We start from the raw sequence: 14,471 nt of genomic DNA, 5'->3' as shown, positions 1-14,471 counted from the left end.
ATCTTTTGCATTTTGATCTCAGATTGCTATCCCGCTTAATCTTGGCCCCAATCACAATACCCGCAACTTGGATACTTGTGACCCTCAATCGCATGTTCCCGTCGAGGCTGCGAGTGCGTCGGTTGTTCATAGTTTATCATTTGTATATGTGTGATTTCAATCAATAATTTAAAGCCACATGCGTATTTTGTCCTGGTGTAGTTATTGTACTTAGCGACCCTCTGCAGATGCACTGCAGATCGTGCTGCGTCCGCAAATAATAAAAAGCTCCTGTCCACTGGAAGACAGAGCCTGAGTTTTTACTTTATTCGATTTAATATTATTTTAAACAGCAAAATTTCCAAAACAACAACCGGTGTCACCATCCTTGATGACGCAGGGGCGTAAGTCCATGACATCACTTTCACTGTCCCAATTCTGCAATCTTGATACGCTAGTAACCTGCGCTCTCCAAAACTACATGCACTTCCACTCCGTGCATAATTCAGTGAGGACCATAGGATGTAGTGCAGGTGCTGGGATTAGGCCTTGGAATACCAGCTGTTTGCAGTTTAGCAATTCAGGATGTGAAATACTAATTGTTACTGTTACTATGCTAGTTTTTACCAGCCAGCAATTTTCCATTTGTAATAGTACCTGACCAAAAATCCTCCTTGAGTTGCCTAAGCACTTTATGTACTCAGGTTGCAATATGTTAGCATGCCAACTGTTAGCATATTTGCATTTGATCTGCTCATATAATAACATGTAATAGAAATACTATAGGGCATGTTGTAAAAATTCTTCTTGATCTGCCGTCATGCTTTTAGCACTCAGGTTGCCATCTTGCTGACTGTTATCAAGCCCGTTGCAGACTCTTAGCAATATTTCACCAATTTTCATTTGGCAAAGTACGTAAATTCATTGGATGCCAAATCCTATTTGCCTCAGCACTTTCTTTACTCATGATGCTACCTAACTTTTAGCATTTAAAATTTTTCATCCCGTATATGCATGGCCAATGTTCAAATGCCCAATTCTCAATAAATATACAACAGGACATAAGGACGTCAAATACTTTCTGTCTATCTTAAGAAATGGTTGCATATTTAATGCAAGGAGTTCAGTTCTCATGTAGCTGCAAGTTAAACTTGGTCTGCCAGTTGTTTTCCAGAGAATGTGCTCTCATTCCCGCCTACTGTAAATCTACCTCTCCCTCTGGGAGAGGCGAATTGCAATCAATTAATACCGAGACAGCTTTGGAGGTCACCACAAAAGTGTCTCTTCCTATTGACTTTTACATTCCGCCTGTCCTCTGTTACAGTAACTCAGCCTTCCAGGGTTGCTTGGTGTTTATTAATAATTGCTGGACGTTGGCAAAGTTGACACAGCGGGAGCATAATTTGATATATGGCAGGAACAGATCCAGAGAATGTGTGTATCTGACTTGCAAAATACCAGAAGTAAGACGCGGAAAGAAGTTATCTGTCAAATCCATCAAATCCAAGCAAGAGAGACTATTACAGAGAAATACAGCAAAATGGTGCAAAGTGAGGTGCAGGGTTGTCCAAATTAAAGTTGCATAACTTCTTGGAACATACGCATTAGCATCATCCGTGCTAATTTCTTGACGGCCACCGTCGAATAAATGTTAACCCGGATTTCTCTCTAGCTTTTTTTTTTCTTTCTTAGTCTGAACTGCCAATATGTTTCTCCTAAAATAACCACATCCAGTGGCTTCCCCAGTCTGGGGAGCACCTCATCTCATCCACAAAGTGCTCAGCAGTAACCACAATAACAATAAATGCCAAACATGCACACTGGGTACTCACCAAGTCCTCGTTATTCAGGGTGGAGCGGTTCACCAGAGCAAACGAGATGCCTGCCTTTCGAGCAGTGAGGGTCTGCGTGCAAAAAAGTAGAACATGGCGCATGGTGATGAGGCGGGAGAAATCAATGGCCTATTTTTAAGAGCTTTTCTGTCATTTATCACGGCGTAGCAAGTCATTTTTCAGCGGTCTGCGAGGGCCGCACAACACCTCAGTGAGCGTGCATGCGTGTGCACGCGAGCGTCATTCTTGATCATATCATTCACAGTCAGGGTTTCATCCAATCACTCTCATAATCGAGCTGGAACAAGTCGGAGTAAAAAGCAATTTCGTGTAGGGCTGTGCAATTAATCGAAATTCATTTTTGATTGCGATTATTATACTCAACGATTACAAAATTGGCATTATATATATATATATATTTTTACAATGTCTAATACTATAGTGTGTACACACAGTTAGGGTGTTCTATTGTAATTGTTTATTCAGATCTTACAGCAGTTTTATGGCAATGTATAAGTGTATAGCAAGTAAACTCCAATGCTTGTAGGAAAGCATACCTGAATTTAGACATTTGCACCTGATTTATTTATTTTTTGTTATTTTGAGATCAAATTAATTAGATTTATCTTAATATTATTTCCATTTAAACATGTTTTTTTTTCATTTTGCACCCAAAAAATTCATTTGAATAATCGGGATTTCAATTATTTCTAAAATAATCCTGATTAATATCTTTTTCATAATCGAACCGCTCCAATTTCATGCTAAGCTTAATTTGCGAGAGAATGCTATTTTAGTTGCTTTGCTTTTCGTCTACTTCTGTCTCATGCACTGATTTGCTAGCTAAGAACCAAATAGAGTCCTCCATTGTCACTTCTCGGCCATGTTATTTGCTTGCTGTGGTGTGAAAGTGATGATTTGGATTGAGGATTGTAAGAATATATATGGTTATTTAGTTAAGACTGCATGCAGATCAAGTGGATATTTATTCTTATCTGTATTCAATATGTATAATGTGGCAGACTCTCAATGGGTCAAAGAATACTGCATCCATGTTAAAATGGTAGAAAAATAATGGATATTCAAATCTTTGTTTTGGGAGTGGCCAGAGAGTGCCCACGGCCATCAATGGCAACCACATGGCTCCGCCCCTCCCCCCGCGATTGCTGACTGTCCAACAATAACTTGCGTTCATTCTTTTAACGATATGAGTTTCAATAGCTTGGTGATGTCGGCACTGGAACATTATATTCATTATGTCTGTAGGGGAAAAAAAGTTTCACAACCAGTCCTGGCGTCGTACACCTTTCAAAGTCAACTTGAGCAGAGACTAGAAGGAAGCTTACCAAAGCCTGCGGTTTCCAGGTGGCCACCAAGTGAGAATGAAAGAGGGAGACAAAAAAAAGAATTAGACAAGTTGCCGAAGTCAATTAGGACTGAAAGCACTAACAGCAGAGTAATTGTGTTTTCCATAGTGAGCGGACAAGTGAGTGTCTTAACTGCCATGCAGGACTGCTTGACTCTTATGGTTACAGCTCTCAGTCAGATAAGTAGTCATCACAGATTATAAAGCCCATTGCAGGATATTAATATTTTTTTCTTTATTTTTAATCCACCCATGCACTATGTTACTGGTTTGCAGTCATGCTTGACTTTTCTCGATAAAGCATCGCTGGTCTAGTGAAGCTTTTTGCTCATATGTTCTGCTGTATGCTCTGGACAATCATTTGACAGAAACACAAAGTAACACACACAGACAGACGGACGGACGGACACGCGCATGTACAGGTGACGCCAGCTGTGTTCCACAAACCTGACTCACAAACACACACGTTTGCTGAGACGTTCACAAATGCACAATATCGTCAATGGGTGACACGCATGGAGACGAGGGCTGGGAATCGCAGTGGAAGTTGCAATGCGCTGGTTTGACGATTATTATCTTGCGACAGGTTTTGTGTTAGGAATAATTTATTGAGGGCGTATGATGTAATTTATTACATCATGGTACAGCTGAACGATTTTCGACTTTTCTGGCTGATTTTGCGATTTTGATTTAATTAACAATTTTCTTCACAATGTATGGCGACATTGACAAAGATGACAGCGACTGCCATCATGGCATTAAAAACAAAAGCTTTTACTATAATAATGCAAGGGCACTTGAGAGGATTTGTGAGGGGGGGCAATTCTTTCTCAAGTTTTTGAAAACCACTTTCTGTATAATTTTGTATTTTTGTGTAATTGTGTATGTTTAATTGCATTTTATTTTTATTGCCAAAACTGACTTTTTTTTTAAACACCAACATGTTCTTTGTACATACATGTCAAATTATATGTCAAACAAATTGTTGTCCCTTTGCAAAGCTGAAATGATTAAAGTATAATCATTTTGCGAACTATTATTGTGTAGCTCTTAAAAGTTAGTACTTTTTGGTGCAAAATAGTCCAAATATTATTGATGAGATGATCAATATTTAATATACGTTTGACATCGAACCTCTCCGATTTGAGAGCATTATTTTTTTGTTTGATTCGGGTATTACATTGACGACAACAATTGAGCTTTTTACCAGATGTACAAGCAATACGCCAATGATTGCTCACTGCATTTATGTTTCTAGTTTTTAATCATTTACAGTAACTACCACGCTCTACATTTTCAGATCTCCGTTTTTTTTTAAACAACAAATGACAGTAATTTAACTAGATGTCCTTGATTTAGATTATTGATCAATGAATCCATTTATGTTAATTATGCAAAAACATGGCATTTATTATACACGGCATTCATATAGTCAGCAAAATAATAATTGAGCGCCAATGACAACGTTTTGATACCTGATGTCGATTTCTCAATACTGTATACTTGTGCTACTCAACTTTTTTTCTCAGAGGGACGAGTTCATGGCAGTCCAGACTTTTCTCAGAGCGGCAACAATTCATCAACGCGCACTGATGTATATTCCCGATCACAAACTAATTGCTGGGCGGGCGCCAAGATGGCGGCGCAGATGTTTATTTCTGATCAGGACTACTTATTTATATATTTGTTTTTTTGATTTTTTGTTTGTTTGTTTTTTGTTTTGTATTTTTTACATCCATCCGTGCGGCCAACACCAAATGGCCAATACAGTTTGGGGCTTGGGAACATCTGCTGTATACACTGTCCCTATTTTCTCCCATCTCCAATACAGATTTACAGATACACACACACACACACACAAATGCATGAAAATGAGATGTATTATTATTCTTTTTTAATAAACATTTCCTGTCTCTTTTAGCCCATTGCGGAGGAAGTCGAGGGACATAAACACTGCAGACACTGACAGCTGACAATAGCGAACCGGTCTTTACCACTCGCCTCTTGTGTGTTATGGTAAACATCTACAGACGGCCATGAGGAATGGCAAAGGGAACCTCTACATGAACTGCGAGCGTTGATGTAAGTTTTTTTTTTTCTTTTTTATCAACATGCAACAGCACTGCTGAGGTTGCTGCAGGCAATACGACATGACTGATCTGATCTGATCGGTCGCGTTTTTGCTGCTTTTCGAATCAATTTCCATCGTAATCTTTGTTTTTTTTTCTTTTTTTTTTTTTTAATGCGTCTTCATTCTGTTATGTGGGTGAGTCCTGCTGCTGCCGCCCTGAAGCAATCATACAGCAAATGGGGGGGTAGGTGGGGAGCAGGGGGGGGACATTGACAAAGGACTAGGCATGATGGAGGGGAGGGAGGGGGCTTCGACGGGCACCAATTGTTTTGCTGACTTCATCCCATGTGTAAAAGGCTTGTCGAGCGTCACTTTTACATGATTTAAAAGCCTCACACCGTTAAATCAAGAGTCAATGAAGTCTCTCCCGTGTATATATTTTTGGGTAGAGTTGTCAACATTTCACGTTATATCCAATAATAATAATCATCATAAAAAAGTGTCCAAAAAAGGCTGAAATCTGACAACTCACTGAAAAATATCACCCATAGCTATGATGGGTCTTTGTCGGACTGGCAAAATATACACGCAAAATCCCAAAATATTACAAATAAAATCAAATAACAAAAAAAAAAAAAAAATCAAGACAACAACCCATACTTACCAAGACAATGTTGGTTATTAATTTCATGAGAGACATGGACAAATACAGCATCAACTCATGTTGTTCACTGTCATATAAACATTCATCAGCATCCACAGTAATTAAAGCATTCAATTTTCACCCTTTGCAAGACTATAAAAGTGTTACAAGAAACATTTACATAATGGTGTTTTAATTTTATTTATTTTTTTGGCGGTAAAGTGGCTCAAGTACATGATGATGAGAAACATACATACACGAGAGACGGTCACGGACAAACAAGAATAGACACATTTGTCGTCATTGGCGTTGAGAGGCGGCAAACGCGTGCCGCTAAAGTGGAGCGTGGCGTTACTGTCGGCTATGCTATGACACATTATGTGCCAATAAAAACAAATTGGTGTGTGTGTGGGGGGGGGGGGGGGTCATCACTGGGATACAATGTCAAACACTCTCTGTTGGGTCATTAATCATGCTGCAGTAGCCAATAACAGGAGTGCGTTTCTTACGCTGATTGAAATATAAACTTTTGGTACTACCTTGGAGGTTTTCAAGGATCATATATTAATTTGAATTTGGAGCTCAAACACTTGACTGTAGTCCCCGCAAAGCAAGCCGTTGTGTGAAGTCTAATCTGTTGAGGTTTGCACATGAGTCTCATCAGTTCATTACACGCCATTTTACATTTTTTGCATCTGTTGAGTCCATTTCTATTGCACGTGGTGGTGTATATCATGACTAACACACGAGCGAAGCAATCACATGAATTCTATGACGCATACATTACCCATGAAAATGTGACTGAACACGCCGTGATTCCTTTTGAACTTTTTGGAGTATTTCACGTTGTTCTGTATATCAAATCGGTTTGAGCGTTCCGCTTGGCTTAATTTGCTGGCGTTTCACGACAGAGGTGTTAACAACGCAGTCGTTCATTTGCACTCATGGGAAGGGGGCGGGGTTTCGCATTGTGATGAGAACAGTAATTCCGGTAGCAAACAAAGAAAAAAAGGTTCAAGTAGCCGACACTGTGCTGAAGGTGATGGAAACAATATTGCAGTCTTGGTATAGTTAAAAAAAAAACGAAAAAACTCAAACATCGCAGGTAGGCCAAGCTCCCTTCGGTCCACATCCCATCGCCCCAAATGCATCATTCGCGTTCGCGCGAACACCATTGTCTTCAATTCAATGGCGCCGCCGGAAACGCTCGCAACAGATTTGGTGTGAACCTACCATTAGGGTTGAGTTTTCACGAGTACATAAATGATGCGACACAACGATGACGTGTGCTTGTGGCCATGTATGACCGAGCATGCTGTGGCCATTCCTTGACTTTTCCAGCTTTATGTTTCCGCTGATTCCACTCGGTAGGCGGTGTACGTGTCATACAACCCTGCATTTGTTTGAGCTTCCCTTATTTTGGTTTTAACGACTTGGCAGGGACTACATGGCATTGTCTGAATGAAACGGTCTTGTCATTCCTCGCTATAATGAAATGTTTATCATATACCGATAAAAGGTACACAAGTGTTGAATAAAGCATTTCTATTGCGCTCCTTATGCTGATACTCACACAGCACGGGGTTCCACCAGCGTGACACAGCATAAGGTCATTCTCAGATAGCTTTGACATAAATCACACACAAGCCCGTTCGAGGCAGATGACTCACCAGGTCTCGGACAAGAGGCACTGTCCTCTTGCGGCGTAAATCTGGCATGCTGTCAATACCGTAAAGAATACTGCCGGCCCTAGAGAAGCAAACAGATTTAAAGTGTATTAATATCATCGTAACGCCATACGAAGGTAGAGGTATTTTGATTTACGCGCCGCAGCGAACACCATGGATCACGCCTCCTGCCTTCACCTGTCTCACCTTTGAATTTGATTTCATTGCATTCCATTGTCATACTGCTTTACATCATCTCGGCTACATTAGAGTTTATATCACTAGGACGGGAATCTTTGTGCCTCAAAAATCACTTTACAGGAGTTTCCAAAAACGTTAACATTGCAAGCAAGCCAATTTCAACGATCGATTAATTTGTGAAAATAACACCGTGTGGTGTGAAATGACTGTTGGTTTGTGAAAAAATATGAGATTTGAGAGACTTCGATGCATCAAGCAAATTGAGTAATGGCCCAGCTGTGGGTGTACAGGCATCTATTTGAGGCATTCAATGTTACTGATTACAATTATAATTTATTTGAAGTTTAATATAGAAATTCAAGTCAATGCATTTGGACAAATAAATAGAACTGGGCACCGTTTTTTTTGCTGCGATCTCTTTACCGTTCTGTCCTCGACCCTCCGGCCTTAATTACGAAAATTGTCGGCCCCCGACCCCATTCCAGCCCCCTCGTCCAGTCATGACGCCGCCATGGGAGAGATGCTAACGGCAGAGGTTTATAAATCCGCTTACCTTGTTATGGATTTATTATGGGATTATTTGTCTCCTTATTATTATTAGTCTCCTTCTTCTTTCTTATTCTCCATGAACGTTCCCAATGCAAGTAACGGATTGTGGTCTTTTTTTTTTTTTTAGGCATGCAAGAGGTCCACAGTTTATGTCAAAATTCCGTTCTACGTCAAACTTGTAGTCGGAGTCGTGGAGACAAAATGATGTTGCGTCACGTGACATTACATCCATCCCATTGAGTGGAGGATGCCAATTGTTTCTGTTCGTGTGACATTTAGGTGTACACTATCCTGTCAGGGCTCTCACTTCTCAGACTCCCCCAGGGGATGCTCCGCATCCTTTCCTCCCCCCCCCACTGTCCCACCAGCCTCGGACTTCACCAAGAGGCTCTGGGCGGCATCATCTCAACTGTCACTCAAAGCCTCGTTAATGACCTCGGCAGAAAGTTCCCCCTCTGTGCCGCTGGAGCTCCTCAAGCATTTGTGTCAGGCTGGATGACCAAATCACGCCCCATCCCCACTCCAACGCCCCCCCCCGCTCCCCCCAATGAGTTAGACAATGTGATGAGCGGCAGGGCGGGCCCTTGCCTCACCCCGGGGTCCCCCTTGACCCTCCCTGGGTCTATGCAAAGGGCAGGCTGCAGATGGCTGGATAGTGAGCAGGGGTCATGTAGGCTAAATTGTAGGGATGTTTTGGGGAACTTTCGGAATTTTTCATGCTATGAACAGACCCGGTTGAGCATTTGGATTGCGTTTCTGGCCCACAGTCAAAAGGCTCAAAATTTTGCAGAGGAGGGTGGGACAGTGGAGTGGTTAGGCGGTTTATTCGGTGTGGGCAGGGCTATGCAAATAATTTTTTTTTTCATTGCTTTTAAATTAAAACAAATAAAACTCCGACCCTGCGCCCCCTGTTTGTGTATGAAGAGCCTTGAGACAGCAGTGTGCGTTCAAGCGTGCCTGTATTTCCTTATACTGACATCCCGTAATCCTACTGGGGCATACCATTAGAAGAGGGGGGCAATACTGCAGAAAGAGAGAACAGAGGGGAATTCAAACCATTAACCCACTTCGGTTTGACGAAACACACCATAATAAGGTAAGCGGATTTGAAGAGTAAATTACCCAGCTAATGATTGTTAGAGGGATTGAGGTATTGCCCACCCCCTTGTAATGGTGTGCCCCAGTAGCAGCTGGGAGTTGTGTTGTCAGAATAAGGAAATACAGGCACGCTTGAATGTACACTGTACACACTTCTTACACAAACAGTGATCTTCAAATAAACTTCTGCCGAGAGCATCTCTCCCGCGACGGCATCATGCACAGATGATTTATTTATTTATTATTATTATTATTTTTTTGTTGTTGTTTTTTTTACGAGTGTGGAACAGGGTCAGGGGCCGACAATTTTTACAAATAAGGCCGTAGAGTCGAGGTCAGATTGGGTACCGAAATAGCGACCGTAGGGCGCGGGACTGACTAGCAAAAAAGGGTCAAGTGCCCGGCTCTGGCATTTTCATGCTTCCCCCTTGGGTGCTACTTGATCAAATTAATCAACAGGTTTGTTGTAACGCCTTGTTTTTGATTAAATGCTTTGCACAATGGCCTCCCCCTTCACGTCACTCGGGAGATAGCGTGACAAAAGCGATGGAGAGGAACTTCCAAAGTTTTGGGGAAAATATCTTCATCTTCACAAGTCATGTGTGCACATCAGCTGCACATCTGCTCCTTTTGTTACTATTACTTTCTGTTTAGTGTTTCTTCATTCATTCATTGGCAGATTTTCTTTACTTCAACTTGCAAACCAAAGTTAGAAGGCAAATCTGGACTTTGATTCGGTGCATTCGCAGACATTACCGCCACATCTGATGGAGTCACTCTGCTCACCACTGGTCACGTAATCCCACGATTCACAATCATATACCGCATTTTTTTAACTATAAGGCGCTATTGACATCCTCTTATTTTCTCAAAACTTGACAGTGAGCCTTCTTATCGAGTGCACCTTATGTACGGGTGTCGAATGGAAGTGGAATGGAAGTTTGACTTCTTTGTTGTACTGGTTTGTTTCCCTTAATGTGCAGCAATGCGCTTTATAACCCGGCGTGCCCTAGATATGGAATTTCCCCACAATTCTTATATCGTCTTATAATCCGGTGCACCTTATAGTACGGAAAATATGGTAATCCCCCACCTCTATTTATATTGCCCTTCGGAAGGTAATGGAGAGGGAGTGGCGGATACGCTGCAAAAAAAAAAACCCAAAAAAAACTAACTAACTGATTTTTCTCGGACCAACCCAACGACCGTTGTTTGGGGTTAACCGCCCAAGATGATAATGAGTGAGATTGGTTGTTGGTGTATATATGTGCCCAGCGACTGCCTGTCAATCAGTCCAGGGTACACCCTGTTTCTTGCCCGAAGTCAAACCAGCCTTTGTCTCTCATCTTCATAATTGCTTGCTTTTAACTGATCGACAACTCTCAGCGCAACAGACCTGGACACCTGTAGTGTGTTTCAATACTTTTGCTCACGTGAAAAATGGGCGGCTTTGAATAATGTTTAATAAATTGTCCATGTGAACCAGACGTAACGACTGTGAAATAAAATCTGAAATGTTGATCGATGGTCTCATATTTGTGTAGCCCAAATGTTTAAAGTCTGCAGCAAAAGTTAAGCCATTGGCCTGACTGTTGCAATACTTTGTGTTTAGCTTGCCCTATTTCACAAATTAAAGGGGGCATGCTGCCTTAACTAATTGGGGCTGCCTGGCAGAGAAACAAAAGATTCCTGTCACATTTTACTGCCTCTGTTTGGAGTGTACGACGAAAAATAGCCCAACCAGAAATTTGGAACCGATGAAATGGAAAAAGTGAGCCAGCACTCACCCTCCAGACTGCAAGCCGAGCACTTTGGGGTCCAAAATGCTGCGAGGCTGGAAGCAAAAAGACAAATTCAATGTTAAAAACATCGCAGGTTCCGAGCAACGTGGCCAATCATGAAATGGCTCATTCATGACAAATTAGGAGTCAATTCAGAATCAAATAAATGACGGGCAAGGAGGAGGAGGAGGAGGAGAAGGAGAGCACAGCGTGAAGGCAGGGAAGCACCAAAGGCAGAAAATGGAGCAAATTATTCCACATCAATGTAATTTGTGGGTTCAAGACTGAAAATGATGTCGCTCTTGGTGCTTCAGGCCTGGATGCGCCTATTGTGTAATGCTGCTTGTTCACTGACCAAAATAATACAACACACAAATTGCTCAGGAAAAAATGAGTAGTGAAATGGATTGGGACAGGATGACGACATGGATTTTTTTTTAACACCTGACAGATACGGCAGTACATCAGTTTGTGACTTCACATTTGGTTGCGGGATGACGCATCTCGCTGTGCTGACACAAACACATGCACATGCATGGACATCACTTGCACGGTAATAAACAGTGACTTAAAACCTGAGTATCCAAAGCGCTGCAGTCTGCAAGGAGAAAATGACATCAACAATCAGCTGTCGTCTTGCGAGTGCGGCTGTCACTCGTAATGTCATATCAGGAGCATGCTCATGTAACAACATAGCCTTTCTGGTTTATTGAGAAAAAATATCACTTTGTGACGGAACAAGAAGATCCAAATTTCTTGCATAATGTTAACATTGGCATGATAGTCAAGTGAAAAGCTGATATGTGTAATTAAAGTGAACTATTTTTCTTAAACAGGACCGACTCTAATAATTGTTTGTGTACAAATTGTTGGGTCTCTGGAGTGCCTGGCCACCCATCAAGTGTGAAATTACGCAACCAAATAAAGCTTGTGTTCAAGGTGCAATGGTTAATTGATCACTGATTGATTGGCAAATTAATCAGTAATTATTTTGCTCATCCAATAATTTCTTTTGCTACCTTGTTTGAATTGAGCTCAAAATGATTCTGTTTTCTGCGGTCCTCCATGAAAGCAAACTGATTATGATTTAGTTGAATCAAAATAAGACATTTGCAAATGTCTGCTTTTAATTAATACTTTAATCGACATTTTGGCCTGTTTTCTGATTTCTTATAGTACAAACCAGTAATTTAATCCAAATTAATTTATTTGCCTGCATTTAATTTGAAATAATTGTCATCAATCAACAAAATAATTCACAAATTAAGTGATTATTAAAATAAATGTGAGTTGCATCCTTACTTGTGTTAAAATTTGCTTACCTTTCGACTCAGATATTTTCAGAAAGAGTAATCTATTTAGTTTTTATTACCTTTGGCTAACAGAATTCTCAGCGTCAGCTTTCGACTATCGGCAAAATTTCAGTCAATATGGACAGCAGTTTTTTTGGGTTTTTTTGACAATATTCTCGCTTCATTCGCCACATGCGCTGATTCGTTACACTGCTCTGAACATGTAATTCCAGTGGGTTAGTGATGCCTCTACTAGTTCAAAGTGAAACTCATAGAGAGAGTAAAGTGCTGTATTTTTTTATTTTATTTTACATATAAAAATAAAATGACTGTAATTTCAAATCAGAATGACTTCTGCAAAAAAAAAAAAAAAAAATCTGAACTTTTCTCCTATATTCAATTCCTTGGAGGTGCACCTATAGAACCATTTAACACACCCCTCTCTGAATGGAGCATGATGACACCGGAGGACTGAGCGAAATAAGCCACCAACCACGCACACTCAAGACCTTTGATCAATGCGACACGATCTAAACGGCATCTTTGATCGAACGCGTGCACCTGATTTAACAGGCATGTTGACGCGGTACATTAGGCGAGTGCCAGCAATTCGGTGTCGCATCGCAATTTTTGCAGACAGACCCGCGAGAGCGCGAGCCATGATCGCGGAGACGTAATTAGTCCACTATTGATCGCCGTGTGATAGATGGCGGCGTTGTCATAAGGGAACACGCTACAAGCAGCACACAGGTGTTCATAAGAGGGTGATTAAATTGCAGCCGTAATTAAAACACCCCCAGGCAATTTTGTTTGCTGTTGACATTCTTTCAAGAGGACTGTTCAGACAATATTAGATGATGCACACTGTACTTGAAGGTTAGCACCTATTACTGTATTAATGGTTTAAACGTTAAAATGTGATTCTGAGCTTGCGGCAACTACAACGCCCCCGCCCCTTAAAATGAATGCAATCACCTAGCAAAAATGCCAATGACTTAAAATAAATGAGGACTCGCAATGCCGTTTCGATCACAACTTATCACCGGAATGTAAGCCTTACCCCGATTGGCTCGATGGGGTTGGATGTAAATTAACGAGGTAGACCTCGTAAAAATACCATGTTACTCTGCCGAATGGCAATCAACAGTTTTAAAGATGATATTGGAGCAAAGTGATATGGCAAAAAGCGGTGTGATGTTACAATGTTATTCTTGTAGTCAAGTGCACGAGTGGCCGCGTAAAAACTGGCGGATCTTCATTTTTGTGCGGAGGCAAGTCTACTTGGCAGTGTTGGGGAATTTGGCTGATTCTGCGCTCAACTGATGCGTGGTGGATGTCATCGTATTTCATTCATAAATCTAAATCATTGTAGTAATCAATACTTATACCACTCTACAACTGGTGTGTGTGTGTTTTGTCAAACACGGCGACACGATCCGGGGAGCGGTGGGGGCGAGGTATCTAACTGCCCATTTCGCAGCAGCCAACTTTACATCATCTGCAACTAGTGATCTTCTTCCATTTCCTTATAAATGTATTTTGCATGTGCTGATGTCCTGCACGGACGACGGCTGTTTCCGCCATATACGTTAAACCACATTCCTCTTCTGCACTGAATTTAAAAGGAATGAGGGGACCATCTTCGATTGGCCAGCTTTGTTCACTCCCACAACGGCAAAAACGCACCTTTCTATCAGCGCCTGTCTACGAAAATGCTAAAAGAAAGAGAGCTCCAGTCCTGCGCACGGTTGCACTTCTTTTTGCGCTGGGCAAAAACATAGGGCTCCTATTAGCTATCAGCAGCCTTAGGTACAATCTGATTGGCCAAGTTTGAGGATCTTACAAAATACCTTGTAAGTAGACTGGTACCTGGACGTACGTAATTTGATCCATGGCCTTGAAAGGGGGCATTGGCGTCAGATCAACCCTTCTGAAACTTGGCCACAGCCTTCTTCTTTGGGCCAAACAATTGTAATCCTTTCTTTACCGTGT

At 41.3% G+C, this 14,471-nt stretch overlaps 1 protein-coding gene across 4 annotated transcripts in view; it reads right to left on the bottom strand.

The window, feature by feature from the left end:
* The window catches only part of unc13c (unc-13 homolog C (C. elegans)), a 133,437-nt gene that overhangs the window by 93,541 nt on the left and 25,425 nt on the right, over positions 1 to 14,471 (bottom strand). For 3 of the 4 annotated variants that reach the window (XM_088295581.1, XM_088295582.1, XM_088295583.1), the window contains exons 3-6: positions 11,763 to 11,785; positions 11,194 to 11,240; positions 7,562 to 7,640; positions 1,812 to 1,865 (exon numbers count right to left, since the gene is read on the bottom strand). In XM_088295581.1, the coding sequence (XP_088151707.1) occupies positions 1,812 to 1,865; positions 7,562 to 7,640; positions 11,194 to 11,240; positions 11,763 to 11,785 (203 nt within the window). The remainder of the gene's footprint in view (positions 1 to 1,811; positions 1,866 to 7,561; positions 7,641 to 11,193; positions 11,241 to 11,762; positions 11,786 to 14,471) is intronic. The other variant, XM_088295585.1, reaches the window with a different exon arrangement.

The sequence above is a fragment of the Idiotropiscis lumnitzeri genome, chromosome 5 (genome assembly GCF_059441095.1).
Source record: "Idiotropiscis lumnitzeri isolate Australia: NSW breed Sydney's pygmy pipehorse chromosome 5, RoL_Ilum_1.0, whole genome shotgun sequence".
Taxonomy (NCBI): domain Eukaryota; kingdom Metazoa; phylum Chordata; class Actinopteri; order Syngnathiformes; family Syngnathidae; genus Idiotropiscis; species Idiotropiscis lumnitzeri.
This window is presented reverse-complemented; position numbering and strand designations above follow the sequence as displayed.